The 16647-nt window shown below is 38.7% G+C and overlaps 2 protein-coding genes across 2 annotated transcripts; one reads left to right on the top strand and one right to left on the bottom strand.

Annotated features, from left to right (window-relative positions):
• Positions 1–89: 89 nt before the first annotated feature.
• On the top strand, positions 90–6518 carry LOC120733424 (bri3 binding protein). Its single transcript, XM_040031609.1, has 3 exons — positions 90–422; positions 1660–1762; positions 2378–6518. The coding sequence occupies exons 1-3, from the start codon at positions 246–248 to the stop codon at positions 2797–2799; spliced, it is 702 nt and encodes a 233-aa protein (XP_039887543.1). The 5' UTR covers positions 90–245; the 3' UTR covers positions 2800–6518.
• Positions 6519–7338: 820 nt separating this feature from the next.
• On the bottom strand, positions 7339–16325 carry wdr31 (WD repeat domain 31). The gene is made up of 10 exons (XM_040031608.1): positions 15999–16325; positions 15358–15429; positions 15055–15187; positions 14717–14791; positions 14458–14602; positions 12698–12798; positions 12449–12516; positions 11201–11342; positions 10602–10764; positions 7339–10480 (listed from the first exon to the last, which is right to left on the bottom strand). Exons 2-10 carry the CDS (start codon positions 15402–15404, stop codon positions 10284–10286), a joined length of 1071 nt encoding a protein of 356 aa, XP_039887542.1. The 5' UTR covers positions 15405–15429; positions 15999–16325; the 3' UTR covers positions 7339–10283.
• Positions 16326–16647: the final 322 nt, after the last annotated feature.

Below are 16647 nucleotides of genomic sequence, written 5' to 3'. Positions count from 1 at the left end.
GTATTAATCAACTCTGCAGGTAATCTTTTACTAAAGTCTCCCAAATGGCAAGTTGGTAAAGGCGAAGATCGAGAATTTTACAAAGCGTCCGTGAAAGCGCCACAAGTTATTTCTACCGTCACGGCCAGCGTCGGTCATCGCCCGGCAAGGTGTCGCTTTCGGCAGCTAATTACCCGTTTTATTCCTCGTTTAAGTGGAAAAATTTTGATACACATTTACTTTTGACACCCTCGGCACTTGGGGCCATGGAAAGAATCAGGTTTTTCGTGTTTTTCTTGGTGCTTTCCGCGTCTTTGCTGGGCAAAGCCGAAGCGGGCAGGAGCAGGACCAGCAACCAGAACAGCTTCCGACGGGCAGCTAACGGCATCTATCAGACTCTGAGCAGCGTCTTCGGAGAGGACAACATTAGAGGGTTATACAAGGTCAGTTAGGCCCATATCATGCTAAGTCGGCGGCTGGCTTTGTTCATGAGCCTTATCGTAGCTGCCATTACGGTTTGTGGTCCAAGCATGGCGAACAGGAAAAGGCCTGGTTAATAATTCCACGGATGCCATTTTGGAAAAAAAAAAGCCTTTATCGCCCCCTTTTCTGTTTAAGTCGGTAGAAAAAACCTGGGTATAAAATCGTAGTAAAGACAGAAATGTGCTTCGTATTCTTGCATTCTTATTTGTGTGTGTGTGTGAAGCCAAATCAAGCCACGAATGAGTGAATCTAAATTTAAATAAAATAAGTATAGCTTCATTGATTCACAACATAACCGCCTTTATGTTTCTTTATGTATTAGAAATCTGCTTTTATTAAGGAACTAGTGGGGCCTGCTCAAGTGATCTCATTGGCCCTGCGGCATTTCCTGCATTTTGAAATGTGATGTTATTTCCTGCATTTAGCCGCCAAAGCGTAATTAAGTCAGATATGTTGAGTTGAGTAGTTTTTCCTGTAGACTTAACAGTGTAACATGGAGCTTCATGTCTTAGTGTGCATCTGCTTACCTGATGAACATGCAAATAATGAGTGCCTGATTAAAGTTATGGCATAAGATAGTGATGTGTGGATGTTAAACCACTGTCTCTGATACTTACATCAGCCTTTGTGACTACTTAAATACAGCTGTAAATGCTTCATTGCATCTGTGACTTTTCCAGCAATGTTTATGTGTGCTGTGAAAAAGAGCTACTAAAGCGGGCAGCCAAAGGGTTCTTATGAAAACACTGCTTTCACGGTGTAATAAAAGCACCTGCTGCTGTAATGATAATCCTGTATGGCCACTGTTATATCAACACATTAGCTACCTGTCCATTTGAGAGTGAAAAATAGTCGGTTCCCTGGAGAGTTGGTAAACAGGGGTTTGATTTATAGCTGCAGAGACCATGATGTTGGGTCACTGCCAGATCAAAAGTTGTAACACACCCATAACTGCCCTTCCTGGTTTTAATGCAGTTCTTTGCATACTTTGCATAGAGTCCCTATGAGCACAACATCATTCATAATATAGGTTATGGACTGAAAAGCCACCAAAGCATTGCTTTATTTAATAGTTGGGAAATGCACATTGTAGTCTGACCGACAGACTGCCATAATTCATAGGAGACGATGATGCACTCAGTACATGGACGTTATTTTTCACCCTGCTTTTGCTATTGGTTGTTTATTTTCTCATAGTTTTTCTCCAAAGCAACGGAGAGGTTTGTCCATGGAGTGGACTCTTTCCTGGACACCATCTGGAAGATCTGGTCGGATCTGCTGGATGTGATGGGCATTGACTGTAAGTCTACAAATTGCTGCTTAGGACATGTCAGTTAGGAATGTCCGAATGATGAAGGCAGGTAAAAAATGAAAAATGCCAAGACGTACAGTCCCATGAAAAAATATTTGTCCCCTTCCAGATCCCTTAGTTTATTGCATACTTGCCACACTTGCATGTTTCAGGTCATCAAACTAAATTTAATATTAGACAATATTAATATCAACCAGAGTAACTAAAAAATGCAGTTCTTTAAATTATTTCATTTTATTTATTAAGAGGAAAAAGCTATCCAAACCCGCCTGGCCCTGTGTGTAAAAGTAATTGTGCCTAAATATTGCCAGATGTGTTGAGTGAAGAAATCACTTGAATAGAAACTGTCTGGCTAAGTGAAATTTGCTAAAGGAGCTCAAAAAGCAACACATCATCATGATCTAAAGAAACTCAATTACGGATGAGAAACAAAGTTGCTGATGAAACATGTGAGTGTGACAAAAATCATAAATACTTTTCAACAGCACTGTATGTTTAAAATTCATCTTCCTAGATCGCATCTGAAATTATACATGCTTCTGGAAACAGTTAACAATTTTAACTTCCTCTCGTGTCTCTCCCTTTCTCCCTGTACACATGTAGCTTCAAACCTCAGCCACTACTTCAGCCCCACATCTCTCACCAGCTCCCCAGCACGTGCCCTGCTCCTAGTCGCCGCTGTGCTCTTGGCCTACTGGTTCCTGTCTATGTTCCTGGGGGGTTTCTTTTACCTGCTGCACGCTGTGTTTGGACGCTTCTTCTGGCTAGCCCGCGTCACTCTCTTCGCCCTATCCTGCCTCTACATCCTGCAGAAGTTTGAGGGTGACCCTGAGCGCGCAGTGCTCCCGTTGTGCTTCATCATGGCTGTGTACTTCATGACAGGCCCTGTGGGAGCATACTGGCGCCGTGGCGGTGGGGCGGGTTCACTGGAAGAGAAAATCGACCACCTGGACACTCAGATCAGGCTGCTCAATATCAGGCTGAGTCGTGTAATAGACACCATTGAACGCACCGGAGACCAGTAGGCACATTTTAGGTTGAAGCAAAGATGAGTTTGGGGGGTGGGTCCAGGGGAAAAACTGATGTATTTGATAAGAGAATACTGTCTCCTACACACATCTACAGCAACAAAACTACTGGGTATTTACAACTCTATTGTCAGTTGGGGACAAAAGTACAAATGAAAACAGTATTTTAATGGCTTGAATTGATTTGGGTAACAAGAGAAACTGTTGAATTGGAGCTTGCACAAAACCAAACAAAAATTTTTATTTTTTTTTTCCTTTGATTTTTTTGTTGTTGTTTTTTTTTTTTTTTCCCAAGTTTTGGAAGGTTTTTTTTACATCGCTGAGGAAGTTGTCGGGAGATGTCTGAGGTTTTCTAAATGCTAGCCTACTTCTACACCTCAGCTACTTTTACGAAACTCCTCTATTTTAAATTTTTAAGGTTTGCTTAGGCACTGTCAATGCTTGTGCTTGATTAATAAGCATATTTTACATATATTTACTTAATTTGATCCTTGTAAATGACCTGGGGGTTAAGTCTCAGTTCTTGTCCACAAAAACATTTTTCCCCTTTTTTTTTTTTTTTTTTTTTTTTTTAAGCTACTGCTATAGGAGGGGGTAGGGTGTGTGGTACCGGGGGGCATTGTTGTTTCTAATATGTATATTCCAGCTGTTGGAAAGTTGTCCATAGCAAGATTTATTTATTCAATTTTTCCATCCAAAGTGTTGAAATGTAGATCTAGTTTGTTGAATCGCCACCTTATAGTGACAAAAGCTTGACATCAGGACCTCTTTTTCTTGAATATGTGTGTAGATGCAGTTCAGTGACCTACTTGAATATGTGTGCGTGTTTGTGTGCATGTGTGAGGGGAAACCTTGTGAAATGGAAAAACACTGTATAAAAAGTCAACACCAGAAAGGCAGCAATATCTCAGGGACTCACCCAACACATGTTGAACTCAAATGAGATATCAAGTATGCTAAAATCATGTATTGGTCTCTTCACAATTCAGATGTGACTTCTCATTTTTTTTCCAGCATCTTACAATACTTTGTGTTGAAATGCTGGAGTTTAAATCTAGCCTTTTATTCTTTATTTAAATGCCAGCATGGAGTTATTTTGGTGATCTGAACTGTAGCTAATCGTCCTAAATATGTAAACTGTCTCAACACAGACGCATCTGTTATGGTAAGAATTTTGAATCAATTGTAATAGGATCTGACCTGAATTTGCAGATTTAAAAGGTTTTAGTGCCTTTTAATACTGCTGGGAAAAAATTGTATTGGCTATTACTTAACCCTGCTTTTGAAACTAATATGAAAGTGATTATTTCTCCTATGAGTATTTTAATGGTAGTTTAAAACCAGCCTGCCTGATTCATGCACTAAAATGTTGTGTTAAAAAGTAATACTTTGGGTACATTGTTAGTTTGGATCACCATAGCTCTCACTAATTTGTTTGATATATTTTTTTTTTCTTTTAATTGTATATTTCTGAAGGTGGTTTTCTCTCATCATCTCATTTGTTACCATGGATTGGTGTAAGAGAATGTCCCCTGCACTGCTTGTCTATGTTTATAGCATGTCTTCCTTAATAATGTCCCAACATCCTTTACTCTAAATTAAAGTTATTAAATCTGAACTCTGTAATCACAGTTTTGTTATAACAAATGACCCTAATGCTGTGCAGATCTTTCTTTTGGAGGTGGTGGTGGTGCTGATGGTTGGATGAGTTCATACATCAAACATCATGATTGTGTTAATCATTTTGATTAACAACTACCAGTATATGTAGTGGGCTGTAATTTTGTTTCTCTCAATAGTGTGGGTGCTATGACATGCATTGTAAATGAAAGGTGTTGTATCAACCGGTCAGGGTTGCAGTGGCCTTCTGGCTTCAGAGTATACAGGGTGTATCAAAGAGAATCATCTGATTTAAAAGTGCTTTAATTCCGTAGGTGTTCACAGGTAACATGTTGAGCACTTGTGAACATTGTAGGTTTTCTATGTAAAACTTTAAATTCAGCCATACATTTTAAAATTTACTGCTGTCTCCTGTATGTATATCTTTAAAGAATATAGCCGTTAGAATTGGATGGTTCTTTTTTTTAAACACCCTATATAGTGGACTTTATCATACAATTTGTATTTGCTTATATACTATTGGGAGAAAAGCTCCACCCACCAACTGCTTTTATTTTGAAGTCTGTTACTGTACTTTTAAGGGTCGTTTTTGTTTTTTTTCTTCAAACCGATACACTAATAACTGTACCTTGAAACCATGATTTCTTTGTAGGTTGTTATACCATGAAAATCTCATCTTCTGTAATTTTAAGCCAAGTATAGAAAAATGAACTTGTTAACTGATTCCCAGCGCTGTTTGATAATTCCCATGGAGTTTAGGTTGTCATTAAACTCCATCTCAGAATTAAGCCTGATGATGGCAAACTTCAATAACTATATAAACTCTTAGTGTCTCCTTATTTTGCCCAGAGTGCCATCAGCCAGCCCAGGTCACCCATATATCCTGTGTAACTGGAGATTTTCCTGCATGCTTAACTTTTATGCCTATAATGTTGCATTGCATTACAGTATATTCATGTTATTGACTGCCTAGGCAGAGCCCTTAAGTATGTGTGATGGGGTTGAAATAGCCAGAAGTTAATTACTTTTGGAATTGTGTTATAAGTGTTGTTCTTCTGCACTGATGATTAAACTGTGTATGCTGTTTGCTATCATTACAATCCTGAGCCGGACAGACTCTCTCCCGTCATTCCATTATCACTGTGTCGCTGACATGGAGTCAAATTTTAAAGTACTTAAAACAAAATTATCATTTTTTGAGCTGTAAATGAACAGTCTGGCCAGTGACCTTTGTTTAACTACTGGCAGCATGTGAGGTAAATAAAGGTATAGTGTGTGATATTGATGTATGTTGATGGGTTTTAGTATATGATGGTATTATATTGAATTCGGAAAAGGCCATGCAGTTGGTTTAGAGCGAATTCAGGATTTTGGTGGCTATTTATCAGACTTTAAATTCTAGACACTGAAAACTGTTTAAAAACAGATACAACTTGAAACAGTTTCTCTTTAAAGTACCCAGAAGTTCTTACACTGCTGTCTAACATCTGGAAAACACTCACAAACCAGCTCCAAGAGGGAGGTGTTACCATTCCTTTTAGATATTATGGAAGCAATTGTTCATGTTTTAAGTTGCTGGCCGCTGTATGTCTCTTCATTTACCATGTAGATGTCAAAAGATGCCAGTAGATCCTTCTCAGCATAGAATATATGCTGCATTGAAATTCTATTTATTCCATGTTAACAACATCATCTGAATGACATGTACTTCTTTCTTTTTAATGTACTGTATCTTGTGTATTTCTCTGTTTTCCACATAGCCTGCTTTTATATTGTGCCGTGCCAATAATGTATTTTCTTTTATTTTTACTTCACTTACTTTCTTTTGTTATTTGTAACTGCTGATTTTAGAGTAGATGCAGATGGCTTTTCTTTTTCATATCACCACTTAATGTTTTTAGGCCTTTTTCTTTCTTTCTTTGTTTTTAATGAGTATTTTTGTACTCAGTTGATGTTTGAAGAGCCAAACTATTCTGCCTGCTGTTACTTTGTTTGGATGTTTGTGTTTATGAAAACTTGTCAGTGGGGATGCAGTTCTTTTTGTGCCAGAGTGAAAATGAGGTCCAGATTTAAATAAACACCAGATTATGACTGAATGTCTTCCACTTTATGATTCATTAATAATTTTAAGATCTAAAGTTTGTGCATGTGTGAGAGAGAGAGAGAGAAGGAGAAACACATTGCTTCATGCTCAGTTCTTTCATAATACACGATAAAAGTAAATGGCTATTTGGTTTGCAATTCTTCACCTGAACAATTGCTTCAATATTGTAGTATTGCTAGTAATTACTGGAAGTGCTCTTTCAATTATATTTCTAACACTAGGTGGTGCTAAAAGGTTTTATTTGGTTGCTAAAAGGCCGTGGCTGTTTGGGAATAGGTGCTCCCATTCAGCCAGATTGGGAATTAAATGATCACTTTTGGCAGCAGTTATCCCAGCAAAAATACACAATACTGTAAAAAGCTGTATATGCACCTATTTACACTCAATACTCTTATTGTAAGAAAGTGCTCAGCCTATAGTTCAACCTATAGTTCCTGTATGACCATCACAAATGGAAAGAGCATTACTGAAACAGTGAAGTAAGGATTGGAAACAGTGGGAAAACGGTGATCTCAAAACAGGCTTTCGTGGTAAAGCAAAACAAATAACCTTCAGAAAATTGCCAGTGCCTGATGAGAGAAAAATGAAGTTGTACTTGGCAGCTTTCCTGTGTAAACTTTACCAACACGAGTGTTTTGTTTTTTAGATTTGCATCTCTCAAATTCATGGTATTACTACAAATAGTTTCATATAACCGTGTTATTAACCTGGATGAATTTAAAGCAGTCCTACGCAAGGTGGTGGATTAAATATAAGGCTGTGACCTAGATAAAAAGTCATCAGACACAAAGAGCAATAAAGCTTTACCACTATGACACGAAATGCTTTTATTGCTGTATTATACGATATCAAACACACAGAATGAACTGAGTCATCTGGCAGCTTGACAAATATCCAAACAAAACTAAATCTCACCTTCTCTACCACTGGTTTTCTTCCCCAAGGGTAGATAGAATAACTGCTGTGGGGACTCCTTAGCACCTTTTGACAGAACAATCCATCATACTTGGAACAATCCATCACCGAAACGCATTAGTTTCCTTGCAATCTTTAGTTGCTACCTATCATCTATCTGGAACAAGCCCATTTTCAGCAAAGACTACACCAACATGCACTCCCCCGACACTTTATTATATACGCTATGCTGGTACTGGGTCACTTTTGACTTCAGAAGGGCCCTAATACCAAATGACATGGATTCAGTGAAGTGCTGGAAACTTTCCTTAGAGATTTTGATCCATATTAACATGATAGCAGCTGCTACAGATTTGTTGGCTGCACATCCACGACATCTCCTGTTTCACCACATCCCATAGGTGCTCTATTAGATTGAGATTTTGTGATTGTAGAGGCTGCTTGAGTACCATGTCATGTTCAAGAAAGCAGTTGTGGGTTTTTTTGAGTTTTGTGACATGGTGCAGGACGTCATCAGCTACAATACTCAGGTAGTCTTTGGTATTTAAACAACGCTCAGTTGGGACTGAGGAACCTAAAGCATGTCAAGAAAATATAGACACCATTATACCACCATAAGAGGATACAAGGCAAGATGGATCCATGCTTACATGTTGTTTACACCAAATTTTGAGACTAAAATTTGAACACTACGCAGAAATCAAGACTCATCAGACCAAGCAACATTTTTCTGATCTTCTATTACCGGTATCTACTTTTGGTGAGTTCATGTGAACTGTAGCTTCTGGTTCCTGTTCTTAGCTGACAGCAGCGGCACCTGGTGTGGTCTTTGCTCTAGCCCATCTACTTCAATGTTTGACAGGGCGTGCGTTCAGAGATGCTCTTCTGTAAATCTCGGTTGTAACAAATTGTTATTTGAGTTACTGTTGCCTTCCTATCAGCTCAGATCGTTCTCTCTATTCTCCTCTGACATCAGCAAGGCATTTTCACCCAGAGAGCTGCCACTTGCTGGATATTTTCAATTTTTAGACAGCCATAGTGATGGCTGTGTGGGAAAATCCTAGCAGATCAACAGTTTTTGAAACACTCAGACCAGCCCAACTGGCACAGTTGAACAAATGTAGCTAATAAAGTGACTCTGAGTATATTCCACAGATGAGCATCCATATGTTGTATCTGAACTCATCTCGCAGCACATAAACTATAAGTTAGTCATTGTGGTTCTCATCCCTGACCAAAACCTTTTTGTTTGATTAAATTGGAAGCTTAAGCAACAACTGTCCTTGTGACAGATGGCCATCTAGATCTGTAAAACAAAAAAGGTGAATGCTGTTGTATTTAAACTGTTTAAACCTACACTGTAAATACAATAATAGTTTGTTTCATATCTCCAAAACAAGTTCAGTTATTTATGAAAAGGGTTGCTAAACTGCAGCGTGTGCTTCAGCATCTGCAACACTTAAATTCTTCATCAGCCTTGATTAAATAAGATCTAAAGTAACTGCTGGAAAGTTTTATGTGGACAGCCTGCACAGCATTTCAACTTTAGTTTTGCAATATTTCGTATTTTCCGTGTTTACTGAGTCAACGTTTTATTAAAAAAGTGGAATTACTCTGGTATTTTGCATAGTACTTTAAAAAATTACAGTTAACACTACAAAAAACATTCAACTATCAGCTGCTTTTCACAAAAATATCAGGATCTCTATCTTTTTTTAAAAAGAAAAAAGTCTTTGTCCATTTACGTTTACATGGCAACCAGATGTGTTACAGTTTGGTGTTGTACTGACCTGATCTTTAAACCCCAACAGGTTGACGTTAAAATACAAACTAATAAATATTATCAGCATACAAACAAGCTCTTTTGCTGACATCACATTTGCTGACAAACAAAAAAAACAAAGAAAAAAAAGAAACATCAGGAAACAAAAAACGATTGCTTATTCTGGGCTTCAAATTCTCCTTCATGGCTCATGATGTATAAAAACTGACCAAACAGCAGGTTCACTCCTCCTCTTTTCACCGTGCATTAGTTTGTATTTAATTGAGTGCTTAAGTTCTTGTACTGTTAATTATGAGACATCCACTCAATCTGATCCTTTGTAATCTGGGCAGTTCAGTTTGTCAAAAATAATCCACTAGTCCAGTTGTTCAGTTGTTAAGATTAATTAGCACCACCTAGTGCCAGAACTGTCAGTGGTAGAAAACGGTGACCAAACTGCAATCATCTCACCAACAAAAGCAAAACAACATCTGCACCAAACTATAGCAGCTCACAAAATTTTGTAAATATTACTTTGGGCTAAATAGACAACATCAGCCAGACAAAGTAAGTCAATGTATACAGAGCCTAGACCAACAATACAACAGCGAGAGGCTGTCTAGTAGTTTTTGGCAATTTAGTTAACTGTGCAAGAACTTGAACCACTCAATGTAAACTACAATCACCTATTGGAATGGCTGTTTACCCTCATGGTACATATTTCTAAATAAAGTGGCAGTTTATATATAAAAAAAAAAAAACCAGGTAAATCCTGCCCTCCATCATGTTACTCTGGTGGTGACTGTAGGTATGATTTCCTGTTTTTAGTCCCCATGAAGAGTATCTATGCTGGACATCCATGGTGGGCCAGTATTGGACAAAAGTTGCATCTTCCATACGTCATTATTGTCACCTCTTTTCACTGCATGGCAGTCTAATAAATCAAAAATGTTTATAGAAATAAAGTCTGTAAAAAATAAATAAATAAAATAAAATGACTTGATTTCCATAGCCAGCGATGCGTTCTCGCTGAGTCTCTGGCTGTTCACATTATAATTCACACCTGACACTCCTTGGGTGTCAAAAACGTGCCACAACTTTAACATCCAGACCCCCTGCACCACCTGCACCAGAACTCTGAGCCTGCTGTGGTCCCTGGTCCACCTGGATATGATGAACGCCATTGTTAAAGCTGGCACACAACAGATTGCTGGAATCACTCGGTGCCAACGAAACCAGTGGACCGGCACCTTCCAGAGACAGCGTCCCTAAACAAACTAAACAGAGGACAGGAGAGACAAGGTTGCAGCAAAGCCAGCACAGAGATAAAAAAGGCAGAGTGGTTTTTCATTATTTATTTTGTGTTGAAATGGTTTCATCAGTGAGTAGAGGTGTTACCTGCTGTATGTTGATCCCAGATTTTGACAGAGCTGTCATGGGAGGATGTTCCCACTCGAGCTGTGCCACCAGGATGCATGGGAAGAAACACACTGCAGGCTGTGGTTTGGAGGTGGCCTCTGTACTCCACAACTTTGCAGCCAGGCTGACGCAGGTCCCAGAGCTAGTAACCCACAGACACAAGTCCACCCATCACAAATCTCAGTGTTTTATGTTCCAAAAGCATCGGCAAAATCAGTGGAGTGTTTGAGATACTGTGAAAAAAATAATCTGATCCATTTTTCATGAGGGCAAAACCTCAACCTATATTATTTTGTATTATACTCACTCTAAATCTCTATATTAAATTGGAAGTTGGAAGTGAAGCCCACAAGAAAATTAGTCAAAGACAACAAACACACAAAACAAATTGTGCTGCATCAGTTCATAATTTTAAACTGGCAGAGCAAAAGAAATTGTTCATTCCAATTAGTGTGTCTTTCACACCAACGTAATACAACCCAGACAATAAATAACCTAATGACAGCCTCAATCTACCCAATATCTGTGCATTTAGAGCTTTACAGACAACAACAAACACATATCTCCAGAGGTCTTACCGTGGCTTCACACCCCTGTCCTCCAAAGCCATTGCTACTGGACACCAAGTAGTTTCCATTTGGAGAGACATCACAGTGGGTCTGGATGTACTGCTTAGCTGGAAAAGTATTGGTCACCTGCCATACACGGCTGTCCCACACCCTGTATACATAAGCAAACCATTACTAAAGAAGGACATTTAACACACGTGTAAGAAAATACTGTGTTTACACATGAGAGTGCATGTCCTTAGGGTCTTCTACTTTTCAGGGTGAATTTTCCAAATAAATCGCAACACATGCTGATTATCCCCAGAACACATCCTAAGTCTCTAAATGTCTTAACTGCATCAAATGCTTAGGGTTCAACATGATCAAGGGGTCATGGATGTGTTATCTAAGTGTTAGGCTCTGTAATCACTTTACTCTCCCAGGATCTTGAACAGTAAAAACTCCAAAAATGTTGGCTTTGGTTTAAAACATTTTCTAAATCCCTTGATTATACATTATATATGACTCACATTTATAGCCTTACTAAAATAAAAAACAAAAACACACAAAAAAAAAACAAGCAGTATTGCTTCGTGTGAGTTTAGGTTCAATGCCGAGGCTTAATACTGTCTCTGGTGCTCTAATTGGCTGCTGCAGCTACGTTTTGGCTGACTTTATGTGGACAACAGCAGTAAGTACTTCAGCATTAAATAACAGGATAACAAGGGTTGCATAAGTTCATGTTAAGGTTTGTGTTACTGTCTGATTTGCTGTCTTGGTGTACTCACAATATTATCTTTTTTCTTCTATGGCATTTCAAAGGCAGAAAGCGTGTTAGCTCCCAAAGACACGAGGTATTTTTGAATTTCAGCAATAATTTAGAGATGGGGTCAGGTCACGGACAGGAAAAGTGCTACAAAGTAAAAACTAGGTGAACGGTTTAATTTCCCAATCCAAATTTTACCACCAAATGGGACTTGAACTCACCTTTGACTGATTGAACAGTCAGACACGATACTGACTTAGCAGAGAAAATAGGGAAGGCATAACTGAATCTATTTTTTGTGCCACATAATTCAATAATAAAAGCTGTAGATTGACATCAAGTATATCTTTTTCAGTGTTACCGAATGAGAAACATCCCACTCCTGCTATTAATTACACATAAAAAAATCTGCACTCATTTGAGATTTAAACAAATCATCATATTTTACAGCACACAAAATTAATTTCCACTGAATTTCAATAATAATACAGCAAAAGAAAATCCTTCTGTGCCTTATAGTCTTATCCTCGGAGGTCTGGACAATAGAGGAGCTGGCTGGAACCCAGCATACATGAGTCACCTGGAAAGAGACACAGGAAAGTGGAAAAATCTACACCCTGCGGACAAAGGATCTAAAAGTCTGATTAAGTAGCTTGGTGATCTAATTATTTCTCTCATGTGCTCAGGTGTTTATCTAAAGCAGCCCAGTATGCTTAGTACACAGATGTGAACACATAAAAATATAATACTGTTACTCTTACCAGGTTTCTAGATATGTTGTGTCTCTGTTCACATTTTGCAGATTCTATATCCCACAGGCACATCCAGTTGTCACGAGAGCCAGTGCACAGCTTTCTTCCATCTACCGACCATAAAACAAACACTTATATTTGGTGCAGATCGTTAACCTGAAATAGATGTTGGTGTGCTGCCAGAAGTGAAAATAACAACTCTTACTTCCAATAAAATGAGAAAATCCGACATTCCAGGTAGTGCTAACTTTCCTACTAATTAAGGCAAATTATTCAGTCAAGTTGAGAATAGCCATTTATCATACCACAGGACACGCAGAAGAAATACTTCAACTATTATAGCTGCTATATGAATATGGGTTCACTTCAGGGATATTTCATCTTTCAGTATGATTTGGTTTGCTAAGAAGTCACATTTCACACAACACACGCATGAAAGCTGTGGTCAAAAGTTTACATGGAAATGACTGTCATGGTAATTTTGGTCTTTTAATTATTCCAGGCTGAATCATTGTACAGCATACATGTTTAATGATTTTTATAAAACAAGCATTGGGTGCACAAGTTTGAACTTATTTTGGATTTTCTCTAATGCACACAGAGTCAAAGATACGAATACACCCCCACTAACATTTAGTTAAATGTCCCTTGGAAAGTGCGCTTTGACCAGACACTTTTGGCAGCCATCAACAAGCTTCTGGCTGGATATTTGACCACTCGTCTCGGCAGAAATGGTAAAGTTCTTTGAAACTGGTTGATTTCCTGGCACAGACTCAGCTTTTAAGCGTAGTCCATAAATTTTCAATAGGGTTAAGTTCGTGAGGGCCATTCCAGAAGCTTAATGAGCCATTCCCAAATAACAGCAGGTTCCAGGATCATCAGATCAACAATTATACATAAGTTATTAAGATGTATTACAACTTTGCCATCGTCTAGAAGAAGACCCAGACTTTCAGTCTAAGATGAGAGGAATTTGGTTAGGATGTTTTGGAACACAATTTGGGTATCTCCAAATTCAAATTGCACCCAATTCTTTTTTAAAGTTAATAAAGATGTATATTGTACAATCACTCGACCCTGGAAAAACAGTTCATCAACAGATCACTAAAAGCCCAAACTTATCATGACATTGACGCCCATGACTGTAAGTTTGACCAGACCTTTACAGATGAAATTTGCTTATTTTTGTTTATACATTTATAGTAAAAGTGTTCAAAAAGTGAACAACAGAAAAGACCAAAAACAATACTAAAACTGATAAAAATGTATCCAAAACGAAACATTTTCAAACAATAAAAACTAAACTGAAATGAGCTAATTCATTCTGCAAGTTACCTCTAATTAAACTGAACTGGAAACAAAAACTAGAGCTAATTAGGTTTTGTTTTGCTTTTTGTTTGTTTTGTTGTTGTTTTGTTTTTGTTTGTTTGTTGTTGTTTTTTGGGGGGGGTGGGTGCCTTTGTTTTTGTTTTAATTACACCAATTCTGCTTTTTATTTCGTGCTTGTGAAATGTCTTCTGAGGTACCTTTGTTTTTCTTGAATTGATTGTCTGCAACTGCAAAAAAAATGCTTGGGGATAAATAAGAAGCTATCTGTACAAAGATATGACAGAATACACTTACTAATTGTGTTTTATCATGCACTTTAACATACTAGAAATCAGAGACTGGTACATTTACCTTAAGCAATATAACCTTTAAGACAACACTTAAAACATTTACTCACGTCGGAGGAGATTCATTGTGTGTGAGTGCCTGTGTGTATGTACCAGGACTGATAGCTAGTCCATTGACCACCAACTCATGCCCACAGAATTCCTGAATAGGTTCGTCTCCCTGGTTGAGGTCCCACATCAGTACAGTTTTGTCCCGTGAGGCACTAAAGATCCATGTACTACCTGGATAACAAATCACCTGGTAGAGGACAGAATTCACAGGAGATAAGAGGAGACTGGGGAACGTGAAATGTGTCACACGTTTAAGGCGTCATTCCTTTATCAGTTTGTGCGCACACGGTATTGATGTTACCTTGGTAACCTCTCGGTTGTGGCCCTGGAAAGACTGACACATCCGGCCTTGTTTCCAGTCGTACACCACCACAGCCTACAGAGGTAGAGATGCTAATCACACCATGTTTAAGTGTAGTTTTCACAAAATCTATACCCTTAATTCATGGGTTTCTAATATAACCTGTATCATACCTTAGATTCAATATTGTGAGTCTTTTTTGAATTGGGCATTTTACTCTGTGAGCTCTATAATTTAAAATCACTTAAAACCATGATAAAGTTCAATTTGTGGCTTGAACATTTATAATATTTAAAGAGACTTAATAATCAGTACAACAGTTCAATTTTTGGCTTTACCTGGTCACTCCCGCCAGAAACACACAGGTCTGGACTGAGAGTGGTCACTGTGTTAATGGACCCATGATGTGCAGGCTCATACTGCACCACCTGACTGTCAAAGGTATTATCTGTCTTCTCTGCCTGAGATGCCCTGTACACACACACACACACACACACACACACACACACACACACAAACACATAAAAATACACACACACATAAAATTGCAAAAACTTTAATATGTAATAATATATATAATACAGACACACATACGCACACACACACACACACAGAGAGAGAAGGCCTAGCACAAGTCTCACCTGTAGAGCTCAGACCTCTTGCGGAACTTGCTCTGTAGCTTGCCCATGTCTGCCTAGGAACCTGCAGTCACACTAACACACACAGAAAAATGCCATCAAACTGAAAAATCACGCTTCATAACAACTAAACGCACATGTTGTGGTAGTAATGATGAGGGATAACAACTCGGACTTCACTACAACCCTACAGTTCACTTAGTGATCGTCTATCCCAGAGCAGTGCTTAATGCAATAGCTACATTAGGCACACACTTTCTGTGCTTCTCTTGCAGCTAAAAGAACAACAACTAACTACTTTGTCTGTTTTTAGTGAATTAGAAGCCTTGTGTGACATTTTGGTGGAAATCATTCAGCAAACAGAATACAAACAGTACTTTCTCACACACGCACAGCTACGCTCCACCCTCGTTATCCCGGTGTACTCCACTCCACAAACAAGCGACAGGAAGGAGAGGGCTCAAATCCTATTACAGCGGCATCATTACTGTCACAAGGTATTAGTCACTGGAAAACACCTGCTAAGAACTTTGCTGGCGATCATTATGCAACGGTACTCGGTGGATTTTAACCGTAGTTAATAAAGCTGAAAAATGGATGATGACTTGCGCACACTTGTAGTGCACAGAAGCAGGGTTTCTTACCTGTCACTGGCAGGTGTCGTCGCTGGGTGATGCAGAGGCTGAGGAGCTAGCTTGCTAGCATGCTAACTAATCTTTATCTGTCATTCTAAGAAAGATCAATGCATTAGTGGCAGTAGAACATAGACGGGCACGCGTTAAAGCTTGGAAAAGTTGTTATTTTAACAAAAGCGAACCGTTTCCCACACACTGCCATGACAGACCGCTGTCCTAACTGCGTGGGAAAGTGCACAAAAGTGTCTTTTTAACTACAAAACACCCATCCCTCCCTCCGTAGCGACCAGGGAGCGACGCTTTCTCGTAACCAGGCGAGGACGAGGTCACGTGAGAAACAGAAGGAAGTAACCGGAAACTTACAAAAATAAAAGCCTGTTCACTGTTTGCTCTATAACTGGACAAACGTGAACACAAATGAACACAAAAAACACATTTTTTTAGGAATGTTTGTTTTTTCAGGAGTAATCCAGGTGAATGTACTGGCTTTTGGGTATATTTCACCACAGGGTAGCTTACTAAAATCCTCTTTGCTCACTGCAGTGTATCCATTGCCCAAGCTCATCATGTGCACCAAAAAATGCAAAACACTGCCTAGAGGGAACATTTTCTTTTCCAAAACCAGGACTTAAACTACAGTGGTATAGACCTATGGTGG

The sequence above is a fragment of the Simochromis diagramma genome, unplaced genomic scaffold (genome assembly GCF_900408965.1).
Source record: "Simochromis diagramma unplaced genomic scaffold, fSimDia1.1 OVJJ01000284.1, whole genome shotgun sequence".
Taxonomy (NCBI): Eukaryota; Metazoa; Chordata; class Actinopteri; order Cichliformes; family Cichlidae; genus Simochromis; species Simochromis diagramma.
This window is presented reverse-complemented; position numbering and strand designations above follow the sequence as displayed.